This window comes from Oreochromis niloticus, linkage group LG14 (assembly GCF_001858045.2).
Source record: "Oreochromis niloticus isolate F11D_XX linkage group LG14, O_niloticus_UMD_NMBU, whole genome shotgun sequence".
NCBI classification, from domain to species: Eukaryota; Metazoa; Chordata; class Actinopteri; order Cichliformes; family Cichlidae; genus Oreochromis; species Oreochromis niloticus.
The window spans coordinates 5,098,572-5,121,692 of record NC_031979.2 but is presented as its reverse complement, the minus strand read 5'-3'; the positions used below and the strand labels follow the sequence as shown (position 1 = coordinate 5,121,692).

General features: G+C 41.4%; 1 protein-coding gene across 1 annotated transcript in view; it reads right to left on the bottom strand.

The window, feature by feature from the left end:
• Nucleotides 1-6,182: 6,182 nt before the first annotated feature.
• Nucleotides 6,183-23,121, bottom strand: part of ngef (neuronal guanine nucleotide exchange factor) — a 42,971-nt gene continuing 26,032 nt past the window's right edge. Inside the window, exons 9-15 of the mRNA XM_005465396.4 lie at nt 16,524-16,598; nt 14,853-14,942; nt 12,630-12,787; nt 8,983-9,141; nt 8,150-8,229; nt 7,965-8,069; nt 6,183-7,831 (exon numbers count right to left, since the gene is read on the bottom strand). Of these exons, the coding sequence (XP_005465453.1) occupies nt 7,617-7,831; nt 7,965-8,069; nt 8,150-8,229; nt 8,983-9,141; nt 12,630-12,787; nt 14,853-14,942; nt 16,524-16,598 (882 nt within the window). The 3' untranslated portion in view covers nt 6,183-7,616. The remainder of the gene's footprint in view (nt 7,832-7,964; nt 8,070-8,149; nt 8,230-8,982; nt 9,142-12,629; nt 12,788-14,852; nt 14,943-16,523; nt 16,599-23,121) is intronic.

The following is a 23,121-nucleotide window of genomic DNA, read 5'->3' as shown; positions in this document are numbered from 1 at the left end:
AGGTGAACTGAATTTCAAGTAAGAAGTTATGAACTGCACTCTATTTGGGTCAGATATAAACCGAGTTTAGGTGTAGTTTATTTTCGTTGTGCTGACTTTTTACAATCGTGCTGCGTGCTAGCTAGCACGACGGGAGTTTCTTTACAGCTGTGTGCGCTAAGTTACTGACGTTGAACTTTATTTTATTCATAAGGGTTGGTTCATAGAGTTGCCGTACAAACGGAATCGTCCCACATTCAGAGAAAATATTACGATTTATTCTGTGGTTATGAAGCCTCCCCTGTCATTCTCTCGCCTGTTGAAACTTCAATCATGAAACTGATCAACGATCGGCTTTTCGCTCTTGTTTATCGCGCTAAATAACAGCAGCACGTTTAAGCTTGATCAGCTGTTGTTAGAATTCATTTGCTTTTAATTTCTAGTATCAGCTGATGTTTGATGGAGCCACAGCTGTAAAAACGGCTGGTCCAAACCAGGAGATGTCCTTACTGAATCATCAGAGCTGAACTGGTGATGGAGAAACAGGTTTACCCTTTAGGTGACATGAATGAGTTGAAGGGAAGTTATGAACTGTTTCTGAGAGACAAATAAACACCAAGCTCCTTTTTTGTGTAGCTGACAGCTGGTAACTGTGCAGGGGCGGATCTAGCAAAGCTTTTGCCAGGGGGCCAGGTAGGGCATTAACAGGGAAAGGGGACACAAAGATATACTTTTCTTTCTTACTCTCATATAAAATATTTAGCTTTTATTAAATAGTTATCTGCATATTACAACCAAAGTTTGTATAATAATACACAAGATTGGCTGTAGACCATTGTTAATCATTCAGAACACTGTGTAAAAATAACAAAAAACAAAAAGTGAATGCAAAGGTGCATAAATATTTATTTTACATGTTTGATGTGTGTGGCAGGGCGTGGTCTGCAGTGCCGCTGCAGGGGAGGTGGACCCACCTGAGCGGCATCTGCAATCACGCTTTTCGGGCGTAGTCTGTGCTCTCTTGGCTGTTTTCTGGGTGTGTGTCAGGCTGTGAGTTGAAAAGGTACAGCCGGCTGTGTGGGTACACCAACCATGTGTGAAAAGTGGTCCATAACGTAATGCTACAAAGCGTGTTCATGCAAATATTGTCGGATCTGCCATCGTACAATGGGACTTCTGCTCATGAACCTGTGTGCACAGCGTCTTCAAATCGGCTTTGTACGAAGTAACTTCATCTTTACACAAAACTGTAAGCTGTCATCTGTGAAGCGTGAGCGGTGTTTGTTTTTACCATAGTTCATGGTGGAGAATGGCTGCTCTTCTGAGTTTTGCTCTCTGTAGCCGTATGAATGGCAAACCACACTGATTAGCAGCAGCATATGACTTTTGCTGTTTATGACTTTTATAGTTTTTTAAATATTAATATTTTAGTGAAAATTTTCCCGCGCTTCTCTGCCGCACAGTTTTGAGACAAGGGTTACATATATTAGATCATTTTGTGCGGCTGGAGCTGGACTAGTATGGTATGACTTTTGGTGTTTATGACTTTTATAGTTTTTTAAATATTTTGATTTTAGTGCAAATTTAGGCCAATTTCTAGGCTCCTGAGAAAGATTCTACTTTTGGCACCATAGAAACAGACTTCATTTGTGGTGTGTTGGCTCTCTCTAGTGGTATACCCGGAGTAGTACAGCCAAAAAGGTGTATGCTTGGGGGGAAACTCCATATCCCACAATTCATAGCACGCCTCTACAGAGTAAACAATGGCGGCCACCACTTCGTTTTATGTCTTTTATTAGTGTTTCTAGGTCACAAAATAAACTTTTAAGATATTTTCAGGCGAGAATGTAGGTGTGTAAACTTCAAATATCTGCTTGTTTTATCAAGACATCCCATATTAGCAACAGTGCTCTGACGACGTTGGTCCTGCCTGACAGCTAGCCGGCTACCTAGCTAGCTACCGCACTTGGCTGAAAATGGACAGCGAGGGCGACTCTCTCTCTCTCGTTTCACCTCCCCGGTCTCTCGCAAATGCTCGCACAGACTCGGAGTTACAGCTGGATGTGGAAAAAATAACTGAGTTGTTTGGTGGTGCTATAACGTGGAGCTACAACCGAGGGCAGCTATCCACCGGTGTATGACAGAAAGAACATGCGGAGCTCAATCGTGGATCAGGGAAACCGAAGGCAGGAGCGTGAGGTGAACTGAATTTCAGGTAATAAGTTATAAACTGCACTCTATTTGGGTCAGATATAAACCGAGTTTAGGTGTAGTTTATTTTCGTTGTGCTGACCTTTTACAATCGTACTGCGTGCTAGCTAGCACGACGGGAGTTTCTATACAGCTGTGTGCGCTAAGTTACTGACATTGAACTTTATTTTATTCATAAGGGTTAGTTCGTAGAGTTGCTGTACAAACGGAATCGTCCCACATTCAGAAAAATTATTATGATTTATTCTGTCCTTAGGAAGCCTCCCCTGTCATTCTCTCGCCTGTTGAAACTTCAATCATGAAACTGATCAATGATCGGCTTTTCGCTCTTGTTTATCGCGCTAAATAACAGCAGCACGTTTAAGCTTGATCAGCTGTTGTTAGAATTCATTTGATTTTACTCTCTAGTATCAGCTGATGTTTGCTGGAGCCACAGCTGAAACAAGGGCTGGTCCAAACCAGGAGATGTCCTTACTGAATCATCAGAGCTGAACTGGTGATGGAGAAACAGGTTTACCCTTTAGGTGACATGAATGAGTTGAAGGGAAGTTATGAACTGTTTCTGAGAGACAAATAAACACCAAGCTCCTTTTTTGTGTAGCTGACAGCTGGTAACTGTGCAGGGGCGGATCTAGCAAAGCTTTTGCCAGGGGGCCAGGTAGGGCATTAACAGAGAAAGGTAGACACAAAGATATACTTTTCTTTCTTACTCTCATATAAAATATTTAGCTTTTATTAAATAGTTATCTGAATCTTACAACCAAAGTTTGTATAACAATAGACAAGATTGGCTGTAGACCATTGTTCATCATTCAGAACACTGTGTAAAAATAACAAAAAACAAAAAGTGAATGCAAAAGTGCATAAATATTTATTTTACGTGTTTGATGTGTGTGGCGGGGCGTGGTCTGCAGTGCCGCTGCAGGGGAAATGGACCCACCTGAGCGGCATCTGCAATCACACCTCTCGGGCGTAGTCTGTGCTCTCTCGGCTGTTTTTTGGGTGTGTGTCGGGCTGTGAGTTGAAAAGCTACAGCCCGCTGTGTGGGTACACCAACCATGTGTGAAAAGTGGTCCATAACGTAATGCTACAAAGCGATCCTTAATAGTCTGCAAACTTTGTGTGCATTCCAGACCACTCTGGGAGCATGGGAGAGGTCGTGCCTTGTCTTATTGTTTTATGGTATAGGAGGACACCTACTCTGTATCTGGTTAAGCATAAGTACCTTTTGTTTAGATGGACGGCTTTGGGGAGTCTTCCTCGGGTCACATCTTGACCCCACACACACACACACAGATACACACACACACACACACACACACAAGGTATTCTTTGTTCACATGTATACCTATGTAAGATGTCATATGTTACGGGAGAGCGGACGAGAGTCTGACGGAGGTCAAGTGGGTGGAACGACACTTGGCTCCAGGCAGGCCTCCCTCATGCATGAGTACTACAAAGAACTTTGCCTACTTCGTGTCTTGCTTTGCTTTGTAATTAAATTGTCCTTAACGTTCCAGCGAATAGGTTCAAGCTACAAACCTATCACTGTCATCTGTGAGGCGTGAGCGGTGTTTGTTTTTTACCATAGTTCATGGTGGAGAATGGCTGCTCTGCTGAGTTTTGCTCTCTGTAGCCGTATGAATGGCAAACTACACTGATTAGCAGCAGCATAGGCACACTTAAAATTTCTTCCAAAATTTTCGCTTTCTAGTTGTTGTGTGCTCTCTCCCTCCCTCTCTTCTGTCTCCGCCTGCCTGGGCAGAGCTCATCTTGAGTGACTGAAGAGGAGTGTGGAGGATTGAAGAGGAGCATCGTGTGTTTGGCCTTTTCCCCACGGATCCCTGGGGCCCTGGACCCCCGTATATTGTATATATTGCACAAGATGAATTTTGTTAATAAAACTGTCTTTTCGAAAAGGAGTCTTGGTCTGCACTTGAGTCCATTCTGTACCTTGACAGGTCCAGTGTCCTTTCTCCCCTGGCAAGACACTTGAAATGTTGGTAGAATCTGGTAAGTACAGATTTCAATGATTTGAAATGATGTGAAATCTGATTTGAAATCCCTAAATTTTAGTTTCAATGATAAGCTCAATGTGCGTGAATGTACTAGTACACGGCTCATACAGTAATATAGAACACTTATCAGTCTAACTAGAAACAGATTATATTAGATGTTTCTAAGAAGACTAATCTGCTGCTTAGTATCCATCATTCCCTCCTCTTATATCCTGTTTGTTATTTTTAACCCAGATAAGTCACTCTGAGGGTAAAATTCAAGTTCAAAATTGAACTTAGGTGCATCATGTTCTCACTGACCATCTGTCAGATGTTTCAACTTGATTGGACTCCACATGTCACGATCTGTGATGGAAGATCGTGTGGAGTTTGTAGTGAGGAATCAAAAGCAGATACAGGGAGGCCAAACTAGATGCTAACAAAAGGTGAGCTGTTTATTTGTGGCTGATGAAAGATACAAAAACAAAAGGCAGTAGGAAATTAACACTAAACTAATTAGAACTAAAACTGGGATAACTAAATACTAGACACCAGGGACATGAAACCCTAAACGTGGAACAAGAAAAGCAAAACTGAAAACAGAGCAAGAGACTGTCAAAATAAAATAGGAAACACATTGAAATGCAGATTAAGACACATGCTTGACACTGGTGTCTTGGAAGAAATAGACATGGGACTAAGGAGACAAAACACAGCGACACGACTAAGACACACAGAGGGCGAGGGAGCGAGACACAGAGACGAAAACAAAGGCCTCCATTATTAATAATGATGCTTTTAATAATAATAATTTTAATGTACCCCGTTTGCTGTTCAGGCTCAGTGAACTTGAGACTTGGCTCCAGAAAGCCCCATAACTAGCAATCTCTCTGTAGTTGGTGTGGCTAAAGGTAGAAAAGCCATCATTAGACAGCAATCGCAAACATCATTTTGTTCTTCTTCACTCAGTGACACACCTGCCGAGTTTGTTTTGAGATGTGAAGTTAGAGATACCAGCAACCACTGTTAGTTTTCTTCCAAGGGCCAGACCAGGCGACATAGAAGGAACCCTGAAACTCTTGGCTAAGGATAAATGCGTTTATCCAGTTAAACGCTTTTCAGCCACTGTTGTTTCTCTCTCTTCTTAGATTGCCTGAGATCCTCAGCCTGATTAGCTCCTATGCCTTATTATTTTGCATTGTGTTCTACACTGTAAATAAATATTTAAAAGAAGTGTGTGAATAACTCTAAAGCCTAACCTTTTGCTGGCATCAGACAGGTGTTTCCACAGTTTTTGCTAAACATCTGTAACTCCCATAACTCCTGAAACATTTGCTCAATTGGGATAATTCCAACACTTCCTGAAAGCAGCAACTTTGCGCGTTTCAGTGATATTAGGGTGATTATGGTAATCCCAGGCAGTGTCAAGCAGCCCAGTGAAAACGAAGGTTGGTTAAGAGAAGAGAGAATGATTGAGTGGGATGGCGAAAACAGATATTTTATTGGCCATTTATGGTTTCCTTTTACAGGTTTTTTTTTTTGTTTTTTGTTTTTTTACTGTTTTGTTTTTGCTGTTTGATGAGTTGTTTTCTGTATTACATGCCCAGATCTGGATTTGTGCATTGACTGGGATTACTGTAATGACCCTAACATCACTGAAAAGCACAGAGTTGCTGCCAGCGGTTCAAGATTATGGTACTTATGGCCTAAACGTTTGACCTAAAACCGATGGGAGCACCATCAGATTTAGTGGGTGTTAAGCTGTTCTGCTTTTTTGGGTCCATCTCTGTGACACATGCCAATGGTTGCAAGTGCAAGACTGCAACCAGAGGGTGGAAAAAAAGAAAAAGGATTTTTAATATTTTCTAAACCAATTATATTTTCTACTCTAAACACCTGTGCCACTGGCATATATCAAATCAACAAGGGCATCTGGAAGTGTGTATTGTTCCTTGCACTGGGTAGACAAAAACGAACATTCTGATCTAAAATCAGTTTAGATCAGCAAGTTGCACACATCTGTTTTTATTAACATTAGTATACATCTTACAAAATGAACAAATTGTTATTTGTAATTACATCCTTTATATCCAAGGATGAAAAATGTTTCATTACTGTGCACAAATAATATAACAGAATTTTAGAGTCATGCATAGTGAATAGTTGTTCATAGTTACATTCTATACAGTTAATTTAAAAGTAATTGCGTTTGCTTTTTTTTTTGTACCCTTTTGTGTTTGTTTTCGTGAAATTTTGTGTTTTATGTGCTATTTCACACAGAATAGTTTTCTCTTTGACAGCAAACAAGAGTTGCAGCTTGAGGTTATTGTGGTAGACCAGAAATCAGGAGAAAATCAGGAGAACTGTGTGTGTTCAACACACTACTTCAGAAACAAAATAGGCCCTTTTTGTACAACAAAAGCCATGCATGCGTTTTTTAATTACTTTGTATTTGTTATCGATATAAGGGCTATTTGAAAGGCTGTTTTAAAGTGCAGAAAATGTTTATCACAATTACAGTACAGGTCTGGAACATATCAAGCAGATAATGATGGTCTATAGAGGAATGGAGAGCAGCAGAGTGGTCTTGACATACACATCAGTGACACTGTTGTAATCAGAAGTTGTCAAATTTCTTTTGCATTGGTTGTCAGTCTAAAGAGGGTAGATCTTATAATATGTGAAACTTGGGGCAGTCATTCGAGACATAACAGAGGGAGCTTAAATGGACACTAGGATTAGCAGTGTATCTTATTCCTGAGTTCATTTTAGTTCTTGAATGCATTCTGTTAAACTAAGTAAACTGATGTCAGCGTTAGGCCCTCCTTCTTGGTTGCTGATACAAGATTTAATTTAATAATTAAAAACTTCATTCCTTCATAATGTACAGTGATTGAAAACAACTGACTGTGTTTCACCCCATGTTTGTGCTTGTCCACCAAAGAGAAACAAAAGAAAGCATTCTTTGTTTTTATTGTAATAGTTTCTTTAAATTCTGTAAATTGATCAAGATCTTTTCAGCATGTTGTCCATTTGTAGTGTGTTGGGTCTTTTTCTGTAAGTGTAATGAAAGTAACTTTATAATGAAATGACCACAGCAAAGTTTTAAAACCTTTTTGTTTGACAACATTTAACTTATTAATCCATTGCATTGCACACAAGTGTGTGGTCATGTTGGGATACGAAGCATTTTTTGCACCAGTAGTGCATGGTGACTTTTATTTCTCAGATTTCACTGCCTTGCTTGCCCCGAAAGAATGTCATTGGTTTGAGTTTTTGACTCAAGTGCTATATTTTTTGTCCCTTCTCACGCTACAATTGTGGAGTTTCAAAATGATTTATTGTTATGAAGGTGTATGATGCGATTGTCTAAAAATAAAGTTACATTGCATTACTGCTATTCTTCATTGTTGCACAAATTTGATTAGTTCATGATTTGGAGAAGATAGAGCCTTTTGGGGCATGTCTTCCTGCCCTAACGCCAATCTTGGCTCCAGAATGAAGGCCACTTTCATAGGCCTGTTGGATCCTGAAGGCTTCTCTCAGGTTCTGAGCTCGGACTTCCTTGTTCTGGATTTCCTCTGCTACTCGACTAGGGAACCATCCCCTTTCACCATCATGGAGCCGTTCACCCATCATCCAGCCTGGAATAAAGAAGACCAGACCCGAGGTGACCAAAGACAAAATTACAGAAAATAATGCAGAAACCAAAATATATCCAGTAGAAAAAGCAATTGTTTTTGTTAACAAACATAAGCAGATTTTGTATCTACACACCATCATCTGTTCTCTCTAGGAGGTTCAGAATATCAGCCATCTCAGTGGAGAGTTCATCTGGTTCCTGAGCTGTGTATGACTGAATACACTGCACCTGTGGAGAATCTGATAAAAGTCATAGACGACTTTAAATTCATGTCTCCACAGACAAAGAAGTTTACTTGTGGTTTCCGTATTCGTCTCACCTGCTTGGTGGGTACTAGTAGACATAAAGCGTGTGCGCCGATTAGGAGTGAGTGCACACATCCATCGAAGCTTATCACTCCTGTCCACATGATAGTACTGATTAATAATAATTTAAAGAAAACTGACTACCAAGTTGCTTTACAGTATTTTCACCTTTCTTTTCTTTTCTTTTTTTTGCAAGCAGACATTCCATACAAAACAGTTTAAACCTGTAAGATCCAAGCCAATGCCATGACTCCTTCCGTAGAAGAAATCATAATTCACAGAACATGTGATTTCTTGGACCATGCTTGGAGCATGATTATTCCTGCTCCCCACTGACCTGCACATACTCTTCATTAATGGTCCAGGCAAATGTACACTTTAGTTCGTCTCTGTAGCTCAGATTCTCAATATCATTCACAGACTTGTTTCCAACATGAACTTATGAAAGTTTCTTTACAAACAGCAAAGAAGTTCATGATTTCATGCATTCTGTGACATAACTGGAGACATTTCAGAAGTGCTAAAAACTTCAGAAGGACTAAATTGCTTTACTTAAACAATTTTGCAAAGTTTGCCCACATACAATGAAATCAAGAGTCTCTCAATTTTTGTAATTCTTGTGCATTTGTTTTAATTGTCACCAGGTTTACACGCATTTCAAGAGAGATTTTTGCTGACTCCCTTTTACAGGAAGGCCCAATGCTTTAAGTTTCTTGACTGTGGCAATAGTTTCTTACTTTATCATATTTTTCCAGCCTTTACACTGTATTTTACAAATAATAGAAATAGAAGACATGATAGAAATTGCTTAATGGAATCCTAGGAGGATTCTTCTCTAAATACTCACATACTGGAGGTCTTGAGCATATAGTTGACCTGACGTTCATCTTGGTTCTCAAGCAGCTTAAGATTAAAAACATTGGCCAGCTGCTGACCTTGGTCTTCAAGATCTTCTGTTCTCAACATGGCCCGTGTACAGGAATCAATAACCTGGAACTTGTCCCCACTGGTAACAGTGTAACAGAATTAATATCCCCTGTTTTACAGAGCAGCAGTAAAATAATCTGTTGTAATCTAAACATTTCACAGTTTCCACTTTATTTGGCACACTTTTGTAAAGTAGTCTAGACAGTAATCCTTAGTAAAGATAGCTTTTAGTTTTTAGTGGAACTGTTTTAAATGCATGTCCAAATTTTTTCATTTATCATCAGTACAGTAGAAGGGAATATACGTTTAAATTAGGGATGTTCCTGGCGACTAATTATCTAATCGACTAAACGAGCAAAGTTAGACTAATTGGCTAGTCTAAAACTAAGAAACTAAGAAAATTTGAGAACCATTTAATGTAAAATGTTAAAAACTAGCATTTTGTGTTGTGTCAGTGACACAACACAGCCGCCAATTATCAGCGCCGGAGAAGACATCGTGAACGCTTCCTGGCCATCCACTGTAGATGTCAGTGAAACTGTTTGGAAGACAACGTTGGAGAAACGTGAACATTTTATTTGTACTGTATAATCTGCAGATTCTGACAGAAATCTGCAACTATCCTTCGAAGCACCGCTCCTCTCTAAAACAGCAATAAGGATAATTATTAGGCCATGTGTAAATAACAAAATAACTTTACAACTTAAAGCAAAATTGGGAAACGTAAAGTCCAAAACAAGTCTTTATATTAAGGGCCATCAGTCAAACAATACTGTTTGGTCTGGGTCTAAACAAAGCGCATTGTGTGTGACGTCTTCTTTTGCGCATGTGGGCTGCTTTGAGGGTTCACACTAGAACCATTTTATTTGTAGTGTGAACAAGCAGGCAAAAAAATCGGATTTGATCAAAAAATCGGAATTGAGCATTAAGACCTGCAGTGTGAACGTAGCCTTACATTTCTCTCTCTCTGTGTTCTAGTGCTACTGACCTCCCCTGCCTGAGTGACCATCCTCTCCCTGAGTTGTCTCCATAGCTCATGTGTTCACTTCATAGTTCATAGTTCATGTTACTATTTCATAGTTCATGTTCCATTTCTCAGTTCATAGCTCATGTTCAGACATATTGCTCACATTCAAGATTGTTTAGTTCACAGCCATCGCCCGACTGTCAGAGTGATTTGTAAATAAAAGTCTGGTGTTCAAGTTAGAACCTCTTGCCTCCATTGTGTCTGCGTTTGGGTCCATTGACCTGGTTTTGGCCGACAGAAAGACCGAACACAGAGCATGTGCGGAGGATGCAACAAAGATGACACAGGGGATTAGGGCAACACAGCTGAACAAAATGTAACTAGGGAGGCAGAGGAAGCTACCTGAACATAACATGCACAAGAAAAAGCTACCAGAATAAAACGGGAAGAAATAAAACACTGAAACACAAACAGAGTAAAGAGATGGGAGAGGATACATGGGGATAAGATGCAGGAATCTCTGAAGATGACTTGGGGGACACAGGTCATTGACCCAAGACCATTTTTGAGTTTTGTTTTTTGCCTTCTCAAAGAGATGAAACCAAGTGTATTTTTCTGAAACAATCAAAAAATAAGGCAGTTTCATTTCTGAGCAAACAACTGAATATTCGGTTTATGACCAGAGTGATTAAAAAAAAAGTTTCCTGTGTGCGTCCAGAAATGCACATTTCTGAGTTTGAGCTTACAGGATTTTTTGTTTGTTTTGTTTTTTGACAGCTAAAGCAAAAAAACCCAATATTAATTAGTTACATTAAAAAATAGTGTATGGGTGGTAATCACAGGGGCTGCGAAACTACGTAACTTTATAAATTGGTCTGGCTTGAAGGGGGTCCTGGGTACACCCCACACTCAGCCGAAGGCTAACCTGTGGTATGGGTGCCTCTCACTTCTGGGATTGGTGTGGGTGCAAGGGTGTGGGGCTTGAGTAGGTGCCTTGTGGGACTGGTTGTTATCTGCCTACGCTGGTGTCCCTCTTGGGCTTCGGGACTGATCGCTGTCCCTCAGCTTCTCCTGTGAGGGGTGGCGGAACGGCAGAGCCAGGGGAGCCTGGCCGACACCAGTGGCATTCATGATTCCAATTCTGTATGCAGCTGGGTCCTATTACAGTGGTGCTTGATGAGGAGGCTCATCTGACGGTTCCGGTAAGCATGGCAGAGTGGATCGGCTGCTACTGATCGGCCACCCTGGATGTTGCAACAACACCAGCAGAGGAGCACCTGGCAGCGTGGCTGGTGGGATGGCCAACGCTGACAGTGGGATAAGGTGGGACAAGGGCCCCAGCCAGGGTAGATGAAATGGAACTCTCGCTGTGAGGCAATGGTGCTAATCACTGTGCCACTGTGCTGCCCTCCCCGGGTGCCAAATTAAATATTTGGGAAAAATTTATAGATTTAAGTTCTCTGTCCCGCTGTAAGCTCCTGCCTTGATGCACCCTTAATTCTGGGAAAAGATTGGCCTGGGCTAATTGCATTAATGGGCACTGTGATATGTGGACTGTGTGATGCAAGGTTGTCCACCAAAACAAATCTGTTTGGACCAGCGTCTACCACCCTCTGCCTGACAAGCTAGGGCAGCAACTGAATGAGACTTAAAAGTCCATGATTAGTAAGTTCATTCACAAGAATGAATACAGTTAGGACCGCTGGTTAGACCCTCTCTGACATAGCTAGCACCATTCAACTGGTGTCATGGTGTCCCCTCAGATTCCACTGCTGTTAAAACAATGGTCATTCTGTAATATAATGAATCTGTAAGAGTTAATATGAATTACTATTTTTTGTTCTGTTTTTCTGTTTTTCTTTTCTCAATATGGAAGCAAAATTGATCTGAAATTTAATGTCATTCATCATGTTCTTTGGTGACACTTGGTCACAAGAACATAACTAAGTGTGTAAGTTCTCAGTACGGTAGCCTTGAGGGCTTAAAATGAAGGTAGATGGACTTGTTTAAGTTCATTATGATATTTCACCTTGCATTCAAGAGGCTTCTTCAGTTCTAAAACAACTGGCTGAGAGTCCAAGGTATTTAACCCCAAATTAGGATCCATAAAATGCAGCTGAATCCTATTTAGGCACTCAAAATGTCAAGTAAACCATCTGAACAATGCTGCTGCTCTGTAATGGACACAAAATGTAGTGGCACTAATGCTTAGTAAGAATGTCTGACAGAACAATGAATGAATTTGTGATGTATAAAGTTAAATTTACTGTGGTCTCCCTGTAGAGCAGAGAGAAATAGAATACCTACTCCATTAACAAATCCCAAAACAAATGTGGTAACTGTACAAAAAAAATGGTAAGAGGTGAAACCTCAAAGTGTTTTTCTTTTAAATGAAGAAAAAAACAGGCAAAAAGCTTGACTAAAATGTTTAGCTTGGTTGACAAGATTTTTAAAAAGTGTTATATTTGACCAAAAACATACATTTTTTGTCAAAAGACTGAAATTCAGAACTGAACCTAAATCCTCATCAGGTGCCAATGAAATATATATCCAAAAAATTCGCAAAAGTATTGTGTTAGAATACTTTACTAAATGCTTACCTGCGTTTGGTGACCAGCAACAGATTGTTGAAAAGGAACAGGTAGACAGGCTGGTAGAGCTTACGGCTTCGCATGGTCCTAGTACTCTTTGGTCCCCCCATTAGCTGTAATTCGCCCTTCTTTAGCAACCAGCGTGAGTGGGAAATGATGGGCACAGACTACAAGGTTAAGAGAAGTAACAAAAAAAAGGGGGGGTACAGACTCACTGAATTGTTTAATGCTAGAAACAGAATACATTTGGAAATTCAATGAACCAAGAGCAAGCAGTTGCTTTGGGTGATATGGAAGACATCCCAGTCACAGAGATAAACACAGCTGTTTAATAATTAATGTTTAATTAACTATGAGAATAATAGCCAGCTCAAGATTTCCATAAATTTTAATCAATTATCTGAAACAATACATTTTCTCTGTGTGTCAAAAAGACACCGGTACATGTTGGAACCAGAACTTCACCAGAATTCTCCTCAGACTCCTCATTTGCTGCATTTCTTGCAACAAATTAACAAATGAAGGTCAAACCGTTCTTGATTTCCATTAGGTGTATTCTTTGCTGCAATTTGAGCAAGAAAACCTCATTCCTGATGTTGAAAAGAGTCTGCTACTTGACCTCTCTGAAGCATTGATATGGTATGATTAGGATGGTAATTGTATCCTCATTACCAGAAGTACCCTACCATTAAGACCATGTCTGAAGAGGCTTTAGTGGACATGCATCTCTCTTCTCCTGTGTCAGGTCTCTTCTGAATGTTTTTGTTTCCTATGACATTTTATGACTTTTAGGTACTTTCAGGTACTGTTTCAGGTACTGTTCATCTACTGCAAATCTTTTTTTAAGATTCCAATTCTTCTTTTACCGTCCACTTGCCAGTTTCCTCAAATTTCAAATGTGTTCCACATAATGCCAAAATATCCCAAGTTTTCAGCTAATAGCTAATAGTTATTTAGTAATCACCTTTTGGGTTAAAAATACTATTCTATGCCCTTCGAACTGTGTTATCATTGAAATTTATCATAGATTCAACTAAAAATATTGGAAAAAATATGTGTTTATCACAGTCCCCTGGTCCTTCCTTGCAAACGAATCTGTGGCCTATGCCGTCATTCACAGCTGTCATCTTAAGGCTGAAGTTTCACCACAGTCACCACCAGATGGTTACAGTCCCAGTCCCAGTTTAATGGTCTAAAACTGTTCTTAGTTTCGTGTCTGCTTGTTCCTGGTATGAAATATTTCTATCTTAGTGCAGACTGACCCTTAATGCTGACCTTTTGTGTCCAGCAAGTGCATCCTGGCCTTGCATTGGCTTTGTGACAAAATGATTATGGCCATTATGAACTCACTGGATGCAGACTCCCTCCAGAAACCCTCTCCACACATGGAGCTCAGCTGGAAAAGCATTAGATGGTTCTCTACTACCTCACTTCCAAACTGGACATAATTATCATCTCCACGTCTCCCATTGGAGTCCCATTGTGTTCAATCTGGCGAGAGGCAGACCACTCAATGTGGCCAAGGCAGAATTCCAATGATGATCGCTGCTATGCTTTAACTCAACAGAGCTTTCACTTTTTGTAAGCCTGACTATAATGCTAAAGTGAAGCCTTAGTTACGACACTTTCAGAAAGACATCTACCGTGATTAAATGTATTCCTCATTATTGTAAATTTAAATATTATTATGAAATAATACACATAAACAGCTCCATTCAAACTGGGATGGATGTCTCTTCTAACAAGACCAGGTTTCCCCCAGAAAGTTTCTGAATTAGCTATAAACCCCACATCAGTTTTGGACACCACTCAGACAGACAGAGAGCAATTTAAGAAGAACACGTGGCTCAACATGTCACTCCACTACTGGGAAGAGGAGCAGAGAAAACTATAGAGTCCGACATTGTTTTGGCCAAGTTACACACCAATTGTCTAAAAGTGATACTGTACTGCAGAAATTTAACAACAAGTGAGAGTGCCACCTAAATGAGGATCTCAATCCTAAAGAAAACCTGTGGAGTTAGATGAACCTTTGAGTTGCCAAGAGGCAGCCAAGAAAGCCGTTGTGCTGTGAGTCAGCATCCTTCCTGAGATGTGTACAAACCTGGTGACCAACTACAAAAAAAGTTCTTTTTTGTTTTTTCACTCTGTCTAATGAGTCTGCACTTCGGTCCAAAAACCAACATACTCCCCCTTGATTGAAAAAGCTTGTTACAATAACATTTATTTTACCTTGGATTTAAACTCAAGTGTCTTTTCAATGCTGATAAGCTCCTCAGTGCGACCCATTTTTCGCACCCCTTCATTACACTCTTTTACAATCTGAGAAAGATACAAAAATTAGAGACAAAGAAAAAATGCTTTACCCTGTATAACAGGAAAAGACTAAACATAAATTCAAACTGTCCATAGCCTTATATTATTATGTGATGTTGTATATATTGCAGCCCCAGCTATATAAAATCTTAATGGAATTAAACAGAATTTAAACACCTGCAGATCTCATAAACCAATATTTTAGCTACAATACAACACAGTGAATGAAATAAGTATAAAAATTTGACTATTTCATGAAAATATTTAATCACTTTGATTTTGATGGCAGTTACATTCTCTAAAAAGCTGACAAAAGCCTGAAAAAGTAATGCTAAAAAGAAAGAAAGTGGAGGAACATTTTGCAACTAATTAGTTTAACTTGCTGTAGGCAAGTTAACAAAGGTAAAAAGATAAGCTGTGGTTCACCAGTTTCCACAAAACTGATGGCAAATTATGGAAAAATTTCTGAATGTATATCTAAGTAAAACTGTGACAATCTGTGAATATCTTGTTATCTAATCTACATCATGTCAATGATTCATAAAATCATCAGAGATCCATGTGCACAAGGGACAAGATGAAAAAATTACTGCATTTAAAACAGGTATATTTCTGCTATGGAAATCACTGCATGGGCTCAGCAACGCTTCCAGAAATAACTGTCTGTGAACACGATGAATCATGCCATCCAAAAATACAGCTTAATACTCTAAAACCTAACATGCCGCTGGTGTCAGATAGTCGATTTGCAACATTTTTTAAAAACATCTGTAATGATTTTAATGTGGCAACTTGCCTGGGATTACTGTAATGACCCAAATATCACTGAAAAGCACTGGAATTTCACTATTGCACCAGTGGTACAAAAGTTACAGTAGTTTGACCTAAAAGTTCTATCGTGCAAAGAACATTTGCGAAAATGAGGCAAAATGAATAGTGTAGGCAAATGAATCAAAATTTGAAATCTGTTTTTTTTAAAAATAATTTTCATTGTATCCTTCAGTCTACAAACAAGAGCGATCATCTGACTAATGGGAGCTTGCTTCAAAAGCCTGCATCTCTGACAATATGAGGCCCCATTAATGATACTGGCTGCCTTGCATACCAAGGTATATACAACAACATAAGCTCTCATCCAGATAATGCCTTTTGTGAATTGCATTTTAAAAATGCTGAACTGCTTACTGCAGATATTTTTTAAAATCAAGGTTTCATCGTATAAGAGTCTAGATTTAACTCCCTGCAGTCAAGACTTCACACTAACTGAAAACATTAAACATTTAATGAAACAAAATGGGAAAGAAGACCTTTTTGATAGTATCTCTTGGGATTTTATATCAGACAAGAATGGGACAGCATTATTCTCCTCAGTTCCCAGACATTTACAGATTGTTGTTAAAAGAAAAGTCGATGACACTACACAGTAATAAGCTTTGTCACAACTTTTTTGAGACATGTTGCTGCCACCAAATTCAAGTTCAATTAAAAATGTTTTTAAAATGTGGCAGTAATAATAGTGTCATAAACCAATAAATTATTAGAAAATTAAACACTAAAAAAGGAAATAAAAACCAAAATGTTGCTCACCTTCTCCAGTTCCTGATGTGCTTTTATGGCATTTGCTTCCCTATCTGAGTTTTCTTCAGCTTTTTTCAGAATGTTCTGTCAAAGACAAAGAGGTCATCTTCATTATCATCATCATATACATTTTACTTGCAAACATTCACTGCCTAAAACATTAAAGGAACACTTCAAAAACAGATCAGATTTCACTGGGAACCCCCCCCAGCATGGTAGATAATGTTGGAATTTAAAGTTAGTTAGTCTAGAAAGGACCACATCATTTTATGGAAATCAAAACTATTCACCTACAAAACATCAAACTGAAACAAAAACACAACAGGCTACTTGAGTTTTGGGGATGCTTAATGGTTTTCTAGTTTGATTATTTTAGTATTATAGTTTTTGCATTTTGTACTGTTCTCATTCTGGCTTTTTATTATGGTGTTATTGTTATGTCCCAGTTATTTCTGCATTGAGTTACCGCAAAGTTTTTATCCCCTCCTGTTTGTATCCCCATTCTGTTCCCTCAGTCTTGTCTCTTGTCTCTTAGTCTTGGTCTCTGTGTTCATTACTTCCTGTTTTATTTTGATAGTACCATGTGCATTCAGCATTGGATGGAGTGAAAGATAATGTCCTAGAGGTGTTCTACTGAATTCAAGTAAGTGTGGGGGCCAGTCAATAGTATCAATTCCTTCCTCCTCCAGGAACTGCCTGGAGGATAAGGATTTGCATCATGCATCTATTTGCATGAGGCAAATATGGTAGATGCATCTTTTTTCTTTTTTTGCCTGTCCCATTTGGTTCTTTAGCCGTCAGAATTGTTGTCTGAAGGCCAACAAGAATACCCAATGGATTTACTTTACCAAGTGGATCATCACGGCCTTGCCGTATTGATCCATTTGATCGACCTTTGTTATTATTATTTATTTTATTTTATTTTCAGTTGTTACAGACGGGACAGACATGACTAGGGGATAGGAAAGGGAGAAAGAAAGATGAAGGAAAAGAAAAACTGAGGGGAAGTGGGACAGTGAGAAAGGGCACTTAAAAAGAGAAAGAGAGAGAATAAAGAAAAAAAAACTCCTGGATCACCTGTTGAGAGAAAAAGAAGAGAAAACAAGCAAATAAAGAGAGCAACATAATAAACACAACACCATCGCATTAATCTAGCTAAGTGTAAACATCAGTAAATACTAAATATTGCATGTTGTGGTGCAGCACGCAGGACCGACAGCGCACAATGTGCTTTGAGGTAGCAGCCAAGAAAGGTGTAGTTTATGTCTATAGACAGTGAACACCCGTGTGCACACCTGTGTGGATCAGCGCGCTTGTATTCAAAAGGTTTCCCCATGTAATGGTCTGCTAGAGGGTGTAGGGAGCCATAGCCCTCTACCCCAGGGCATGAAGCAGGCATGGAGGAGATTCAGGCCCCAGACATCCAGAGGCCCCAGAGTGCAAGAGCCCAAGGAGGACCACCGGAGGGGCATCCGTGCCACCCTCCTGGGAAGAGCTGAGGAGAGCCCCAGACGAGGGGTCACCCAGCAGCCACGGAGCAGAAGCCAGAGGGGCTGCACTGGCACGCCCGCTGGCTCTGCCGGCTGCCAGCTGTGCCAGAGTGAACCAAGCCGCAGGCCCAGAGGCCGGAGGCCCGAGGGCCCCCTACCCCCGGAAGAGGCCTGACCGAGCAACAGGCGCCAGGCCCTGCCAAGTAGCCACCGGGAGTGAGCTGGTACATACCTGAGCGCCCAGCCCCGGACACCAAGAACCACCAACGCACCGACCCCTGAGGGCATCAGCCACCGGCAGGGAGTGTGGTGAGGGGAGATAGGCCTCCATGCTATGGAGGGCCTGGGAGTTCCCAGAGAGGTGGAGTCTAAGACCCGACCTGACATATAGACAGACAAACGGGCATACACAGACACAATCATGCACACATATACAAATACTCAGCACTCACCCAACGTAAAGATAGACACAAATGGACATTGTACACACAATCACACTCCCCAAACACACTCTATACCCCGGGTCCAGGTACCCTCGCCCCCAGAGGGGGAAACGGCACCTAGACCCAGGAGATGTTACCCTTTCCCCCGGGGTGGAGCCAAGCTGACCACCCCAGCTCCGCAGCAGCAGGGAGGCCCCACAACCCAGATCCCAGTCGGACTGCCAACACCTCCTCCCAGCCCCCCCGCCCCGATGGCCAGCAGAGAACAGGGGTGTGTGAAGACCCCATACCTCCCTCCTCCCGCTCATGTGTAGTGTTGCTGCGTGTTGTTCTAAAGTGCATTTAAAACACGGGAGGGCATGGTGCTGCTGCCAGAGAACAGCAGGTGTTAGCACGGCCCCTCCCGAGAACCCTCAATGTCTACATGGATTTAAAATTGAGAGGTGGGCACTGGCGTCAGAGGTGGGGTTGAATACACAGACCGTCCTCTGGATGCCGTTAATGTGCCCACCCTCAAGGCCCTATATGTATGTGTTATGAGATTGTGAGTGATGTGGATGTCTAAGTTGTGGATCATGAGACTGGGCATTGTTGTGCATAAGGAGAAACCCATGACCCACTGCACTAGTGTAGGGTCTGACAATGGGTCCAAGAATGTAGGGTGCTTTTACCTAGCCTGTAGGGGTCTGTGGGTTCCTTCAATGATATGCCACCCCAGACCATCATTGACCCATTAAAGTGGTCATACTGAATGATGTTACAGGCAGTATAATGTTCCCCCCAGCTTCTCCAGACCCTTTCACATCTGTACTGTAACAAGTGCTCTGAACAAACCTGTTCTCATATGTGAAAACCACAGGGCACCAGTGGAAGACCTGGCAATACCAACTGGGATCCAGAATACTGGGTAGAGAGTAGAAGGATCTACTAGAGGATGTGGGGCTGCCAGGCCACATTCATGAAGTCTGTTTCTGATTATTTACAGACATTCAGACCACTGGCCTGCTGGCTTATCCTTGAACTCATCCTGTTCCTCCTTGCACAGAGGAGCAGATACCGTTCCTGCTGATAGGTTGAAGACCTGATGCATAGACCTGATGTATCTATTGGAGTGTGAATGTTAGTTAGAAAGCACTAAGAAAATGTGCTGGTGTGAATGGGTGAATGCACAAGTTGAGTAAAGCATTTTGAGTGCTCAGAAGAGTAGAAAAGTGCTATATAAGAACCAGTCCATTTACCATAGTGAACCTGTTGTTAATTTGATTAACACCAAAGCAGCTTTAACTGTTTAAGAACCCCTTGTTTGTGTGTTTGTTTAATTGTTTGAGGTGTGTGTTTATGCAACTGGATAGTCTGGTTGCAACATTGTCTTTGGAACAAAATCATGGCCCCCAATGGTACCTAAGCCGTCTTCGAAGTATGAACGAGAGACAAATAACTGAAGTCTAACTGACTCAGATATTTCCCAGATAAACAAGGTCCACATCAAGTTTTGAGGAAACAGGATATACTGATGACTAGTGGGATAGTGGAACAAACCATACATAACTGATAACACAGAATGGATTGGTTTTTACTATGCCAGCAAACCCACTGAGCGAGGTTATTTACAATGCATATGGGAACTATGGATGAAGTGAGCACCAGCATTGCTCATTATGGTGCTGTCCTGTCTGTTGTAGCAGTTTCCTAAGTTGTGATGTGTGTGGACCCAAATGCAGACAAACAAAGGCGGGACTGAACTTAACAAAAAGCGAGCCTTTATTGTGCCTGATGGAAAACATGAAAAACAAAAGGCAGAGGGGAACAAAGACAGAGCTAGCAGTAAACTACACTGGGAAAACTAAAACACTAAACCTTGAACATGGGACTAGAACATGAGTACCTGGAAAAATGATGTGAGACAAACAGACAACCTGACAATAAACAAAAGAAAAATCCACACACTAAATACACAGAGGGGTGACGAGGGAAGTGGAAACACATTGGAACACAGCTAGGATGAACAGACATAGTGACACAAAAGTGAAGCAAAAGTGAACACACTGAGCAGGAGATGAGAGACTGTCAAAGTAAAACAGGAAACACTAAGACGCAGACAGTACACACAACTTGACACAGAAGGCTGGAGGAAGGAATACTCAGGGAGACGGGACTTGGGAGATAACGGGAGGAGACACAAAGAGGGGAAATTTAAACATTTAAGGGAGACGAGTCTACCCTTAACAGAGCTAGGAAGAGAGAAAGAGTAAGGGACAAGAGGGGGGAGAGAGCAAGAGTGAAAAACATGGCAGGCTGGGGAGACCATACATGAAAGCACAATACAGACAGGGGAGACAAGAAATGAAATGCAAGGAGGGGAACATGTACACAGGAAAGAGTCTAGAGACAACGGTGCGACACAGAGGACGTCATGGACTCAGACAAGAAAAGGAATGACACGGGGAGAAGAAAACATGGGCTGGGAGTATAATTAACTTAGAAGGATAAACCATGACTAAACAAAACAACACAATAAAAAAAACTAAAACATTACAAGACAAAGAATGCAGAAAACAACATAAAATCAAAAAGCTGCATCAAATGACCCAGAATCATGACATTTAGTGCTTCTGTTATCTTTTTTCTCTATAGTTATTGTTTTTTAAGCTTAATCTTAATTTTTTTTTAATTATTCAGACAATTTTGACCATGTTTTTCCACACTTAGATTGTTATTGATAACTGGAAGCCCTGTCGGCTGCACCTCCAGCTTTGTGTAACATGCATCAGCTCCTTGCCCTGAAGACATAAATCTCTTTTACACTGAAAAGCCTACAATACCGAATGAACTGATAAAGAGAGCTTGGCTGTAGAGCAGGGGTTAAACAATAAATGAAAAGGAGGAGGTTTGAAATCTGTGTGCCATCAGTCCTTATGGGGAACGTAAGGACCCTGGCGAATAAAATGGACAAGATGAGAGTGCTCACCTGTGCCCAGAGAGAATTCAGAGAGACCAGTACAATATGCCACACTGAAATGTGGCTGTGCAGACAAGTACTGGCATCAGACATCAGGACTGTCACATTGGTTATGGAAGAAGATAGTCATAATAATAATGTGTTATTGTTGGGGTATAAAACTGTACAGCCCAATTCAGGGTCATCCTTTCGGTGAAGACAGATGGCTATGTTCACAGAGAGGTCTGGTGCTTTAAACGTGCAATTTCAACTGCCGAAGCAAATTAAATCTTTGCCCTGTACTTCCTTCGAAGAAATTGAAAACGACAGGCTCTGTGTGAGCCCACTACCTTATTGTGCATAGAATTATAGACAGTTGTTCACCGGACTTAGAAGCCATGTACATTCAGTGTAGGCCATTATATCTACCAAGCAAGCTGATGAGGAGACGTTAACGTTTGAAATCTGAACCAGTAGTCGTTACTCAGCCTTCAGCTTGGGGAACAGTTCTCTGTACAGCACTGCCAGAGCCAACCTGAGAATTGGCATCAAACAGGCCAAGGAGGCCTACGGGATGAGGATAGGGGGCTTCCTCACTGACAACCCCTGCCAGGTGTGGAGAGGCATCCAAGCTCTCACCAACTACAAAGGCCAGAGCCTTGCAACCCCCGACAGCAGATAAACTAGCAGAGGAGCTCAACATTTTCTTTGCTCCGTTTGAGACCACCCCTAATCCGCAACTTCCAGGGTTAAAGGCTGTGGTTAAAGCCTACGCAGACCAATTGGCTATTCAACCTCTCCTTGACTCATGCCAACATTCCCACCTGTTTGAAGACCTCCACTATCATTCTCATCCCCCAAAAGACTGGTGTAGACAGCCCCAATGACTACAGACCTATAGCCCTCACTTCTGTAGTCATGAAGTGTTCAAGTGGATAGTGTCTCAGCATATCAGAGACTGTCTACCCCACTCCATTGACCCCCACCAGTTTGCTTACAGAGAAAATTGCTCCACAGAGGATGCCATCATCATCACCCTTCACAGAACACTGAGCCATCCGGAGAACAGGACGCGCTATGTGAGGATGCTGTTCATGCATCCTCACTTAGCCCTCACATCTCCCATTTTGACCTCGGAACTTCCAGGCCATACTCAGCACAGATGTTTCTGTATACTATGCCGGCCACTTGGTTATGGCGTTCCATGTACGTTCCTGCCTGCTAGCATCTTTGGTCCTGCTGTTATGTGCTGGATTGTCTCAGGAGCATCTTTACATAGCCCCTACCTGGGATCTTGCCTGGTGTGATAGACCCCAGCCTCTATGGATCTTGTGCTCAGAGCTTGTTCCTTTGCTGCCATGATTAGTGCCTCTGTGCTGTCTTTCAGTCCAGCTTTGTCCTGGCACTGGTAGGATTTTTGGATGTCAGCCACTTCCTCTGCCGGTGGTACATACAGTGCAGGGACCTATCCTTCCATGTTGGTTCCTCCTCTTCCTCCTCTTTCTTCGGTTTCTGCTGCCTGAGGTACTCCCTGAGCACGCGGTCGGTTGGGACCATCTTCCTGATGTATTCGTGGATGTTAGTTATCTCATCCTGGACTGTGATACTGACAGTCACCAGTCCCGGCCTCCTTCCCTATGCTTCGTGTACAGCCTCAGGGTGCTGGACTTCAGGTGAAACCCTCCATGCATAGTAAGGAGCTTCCTGGTCTTGATATCAGTGGCTTCTATTTCCCC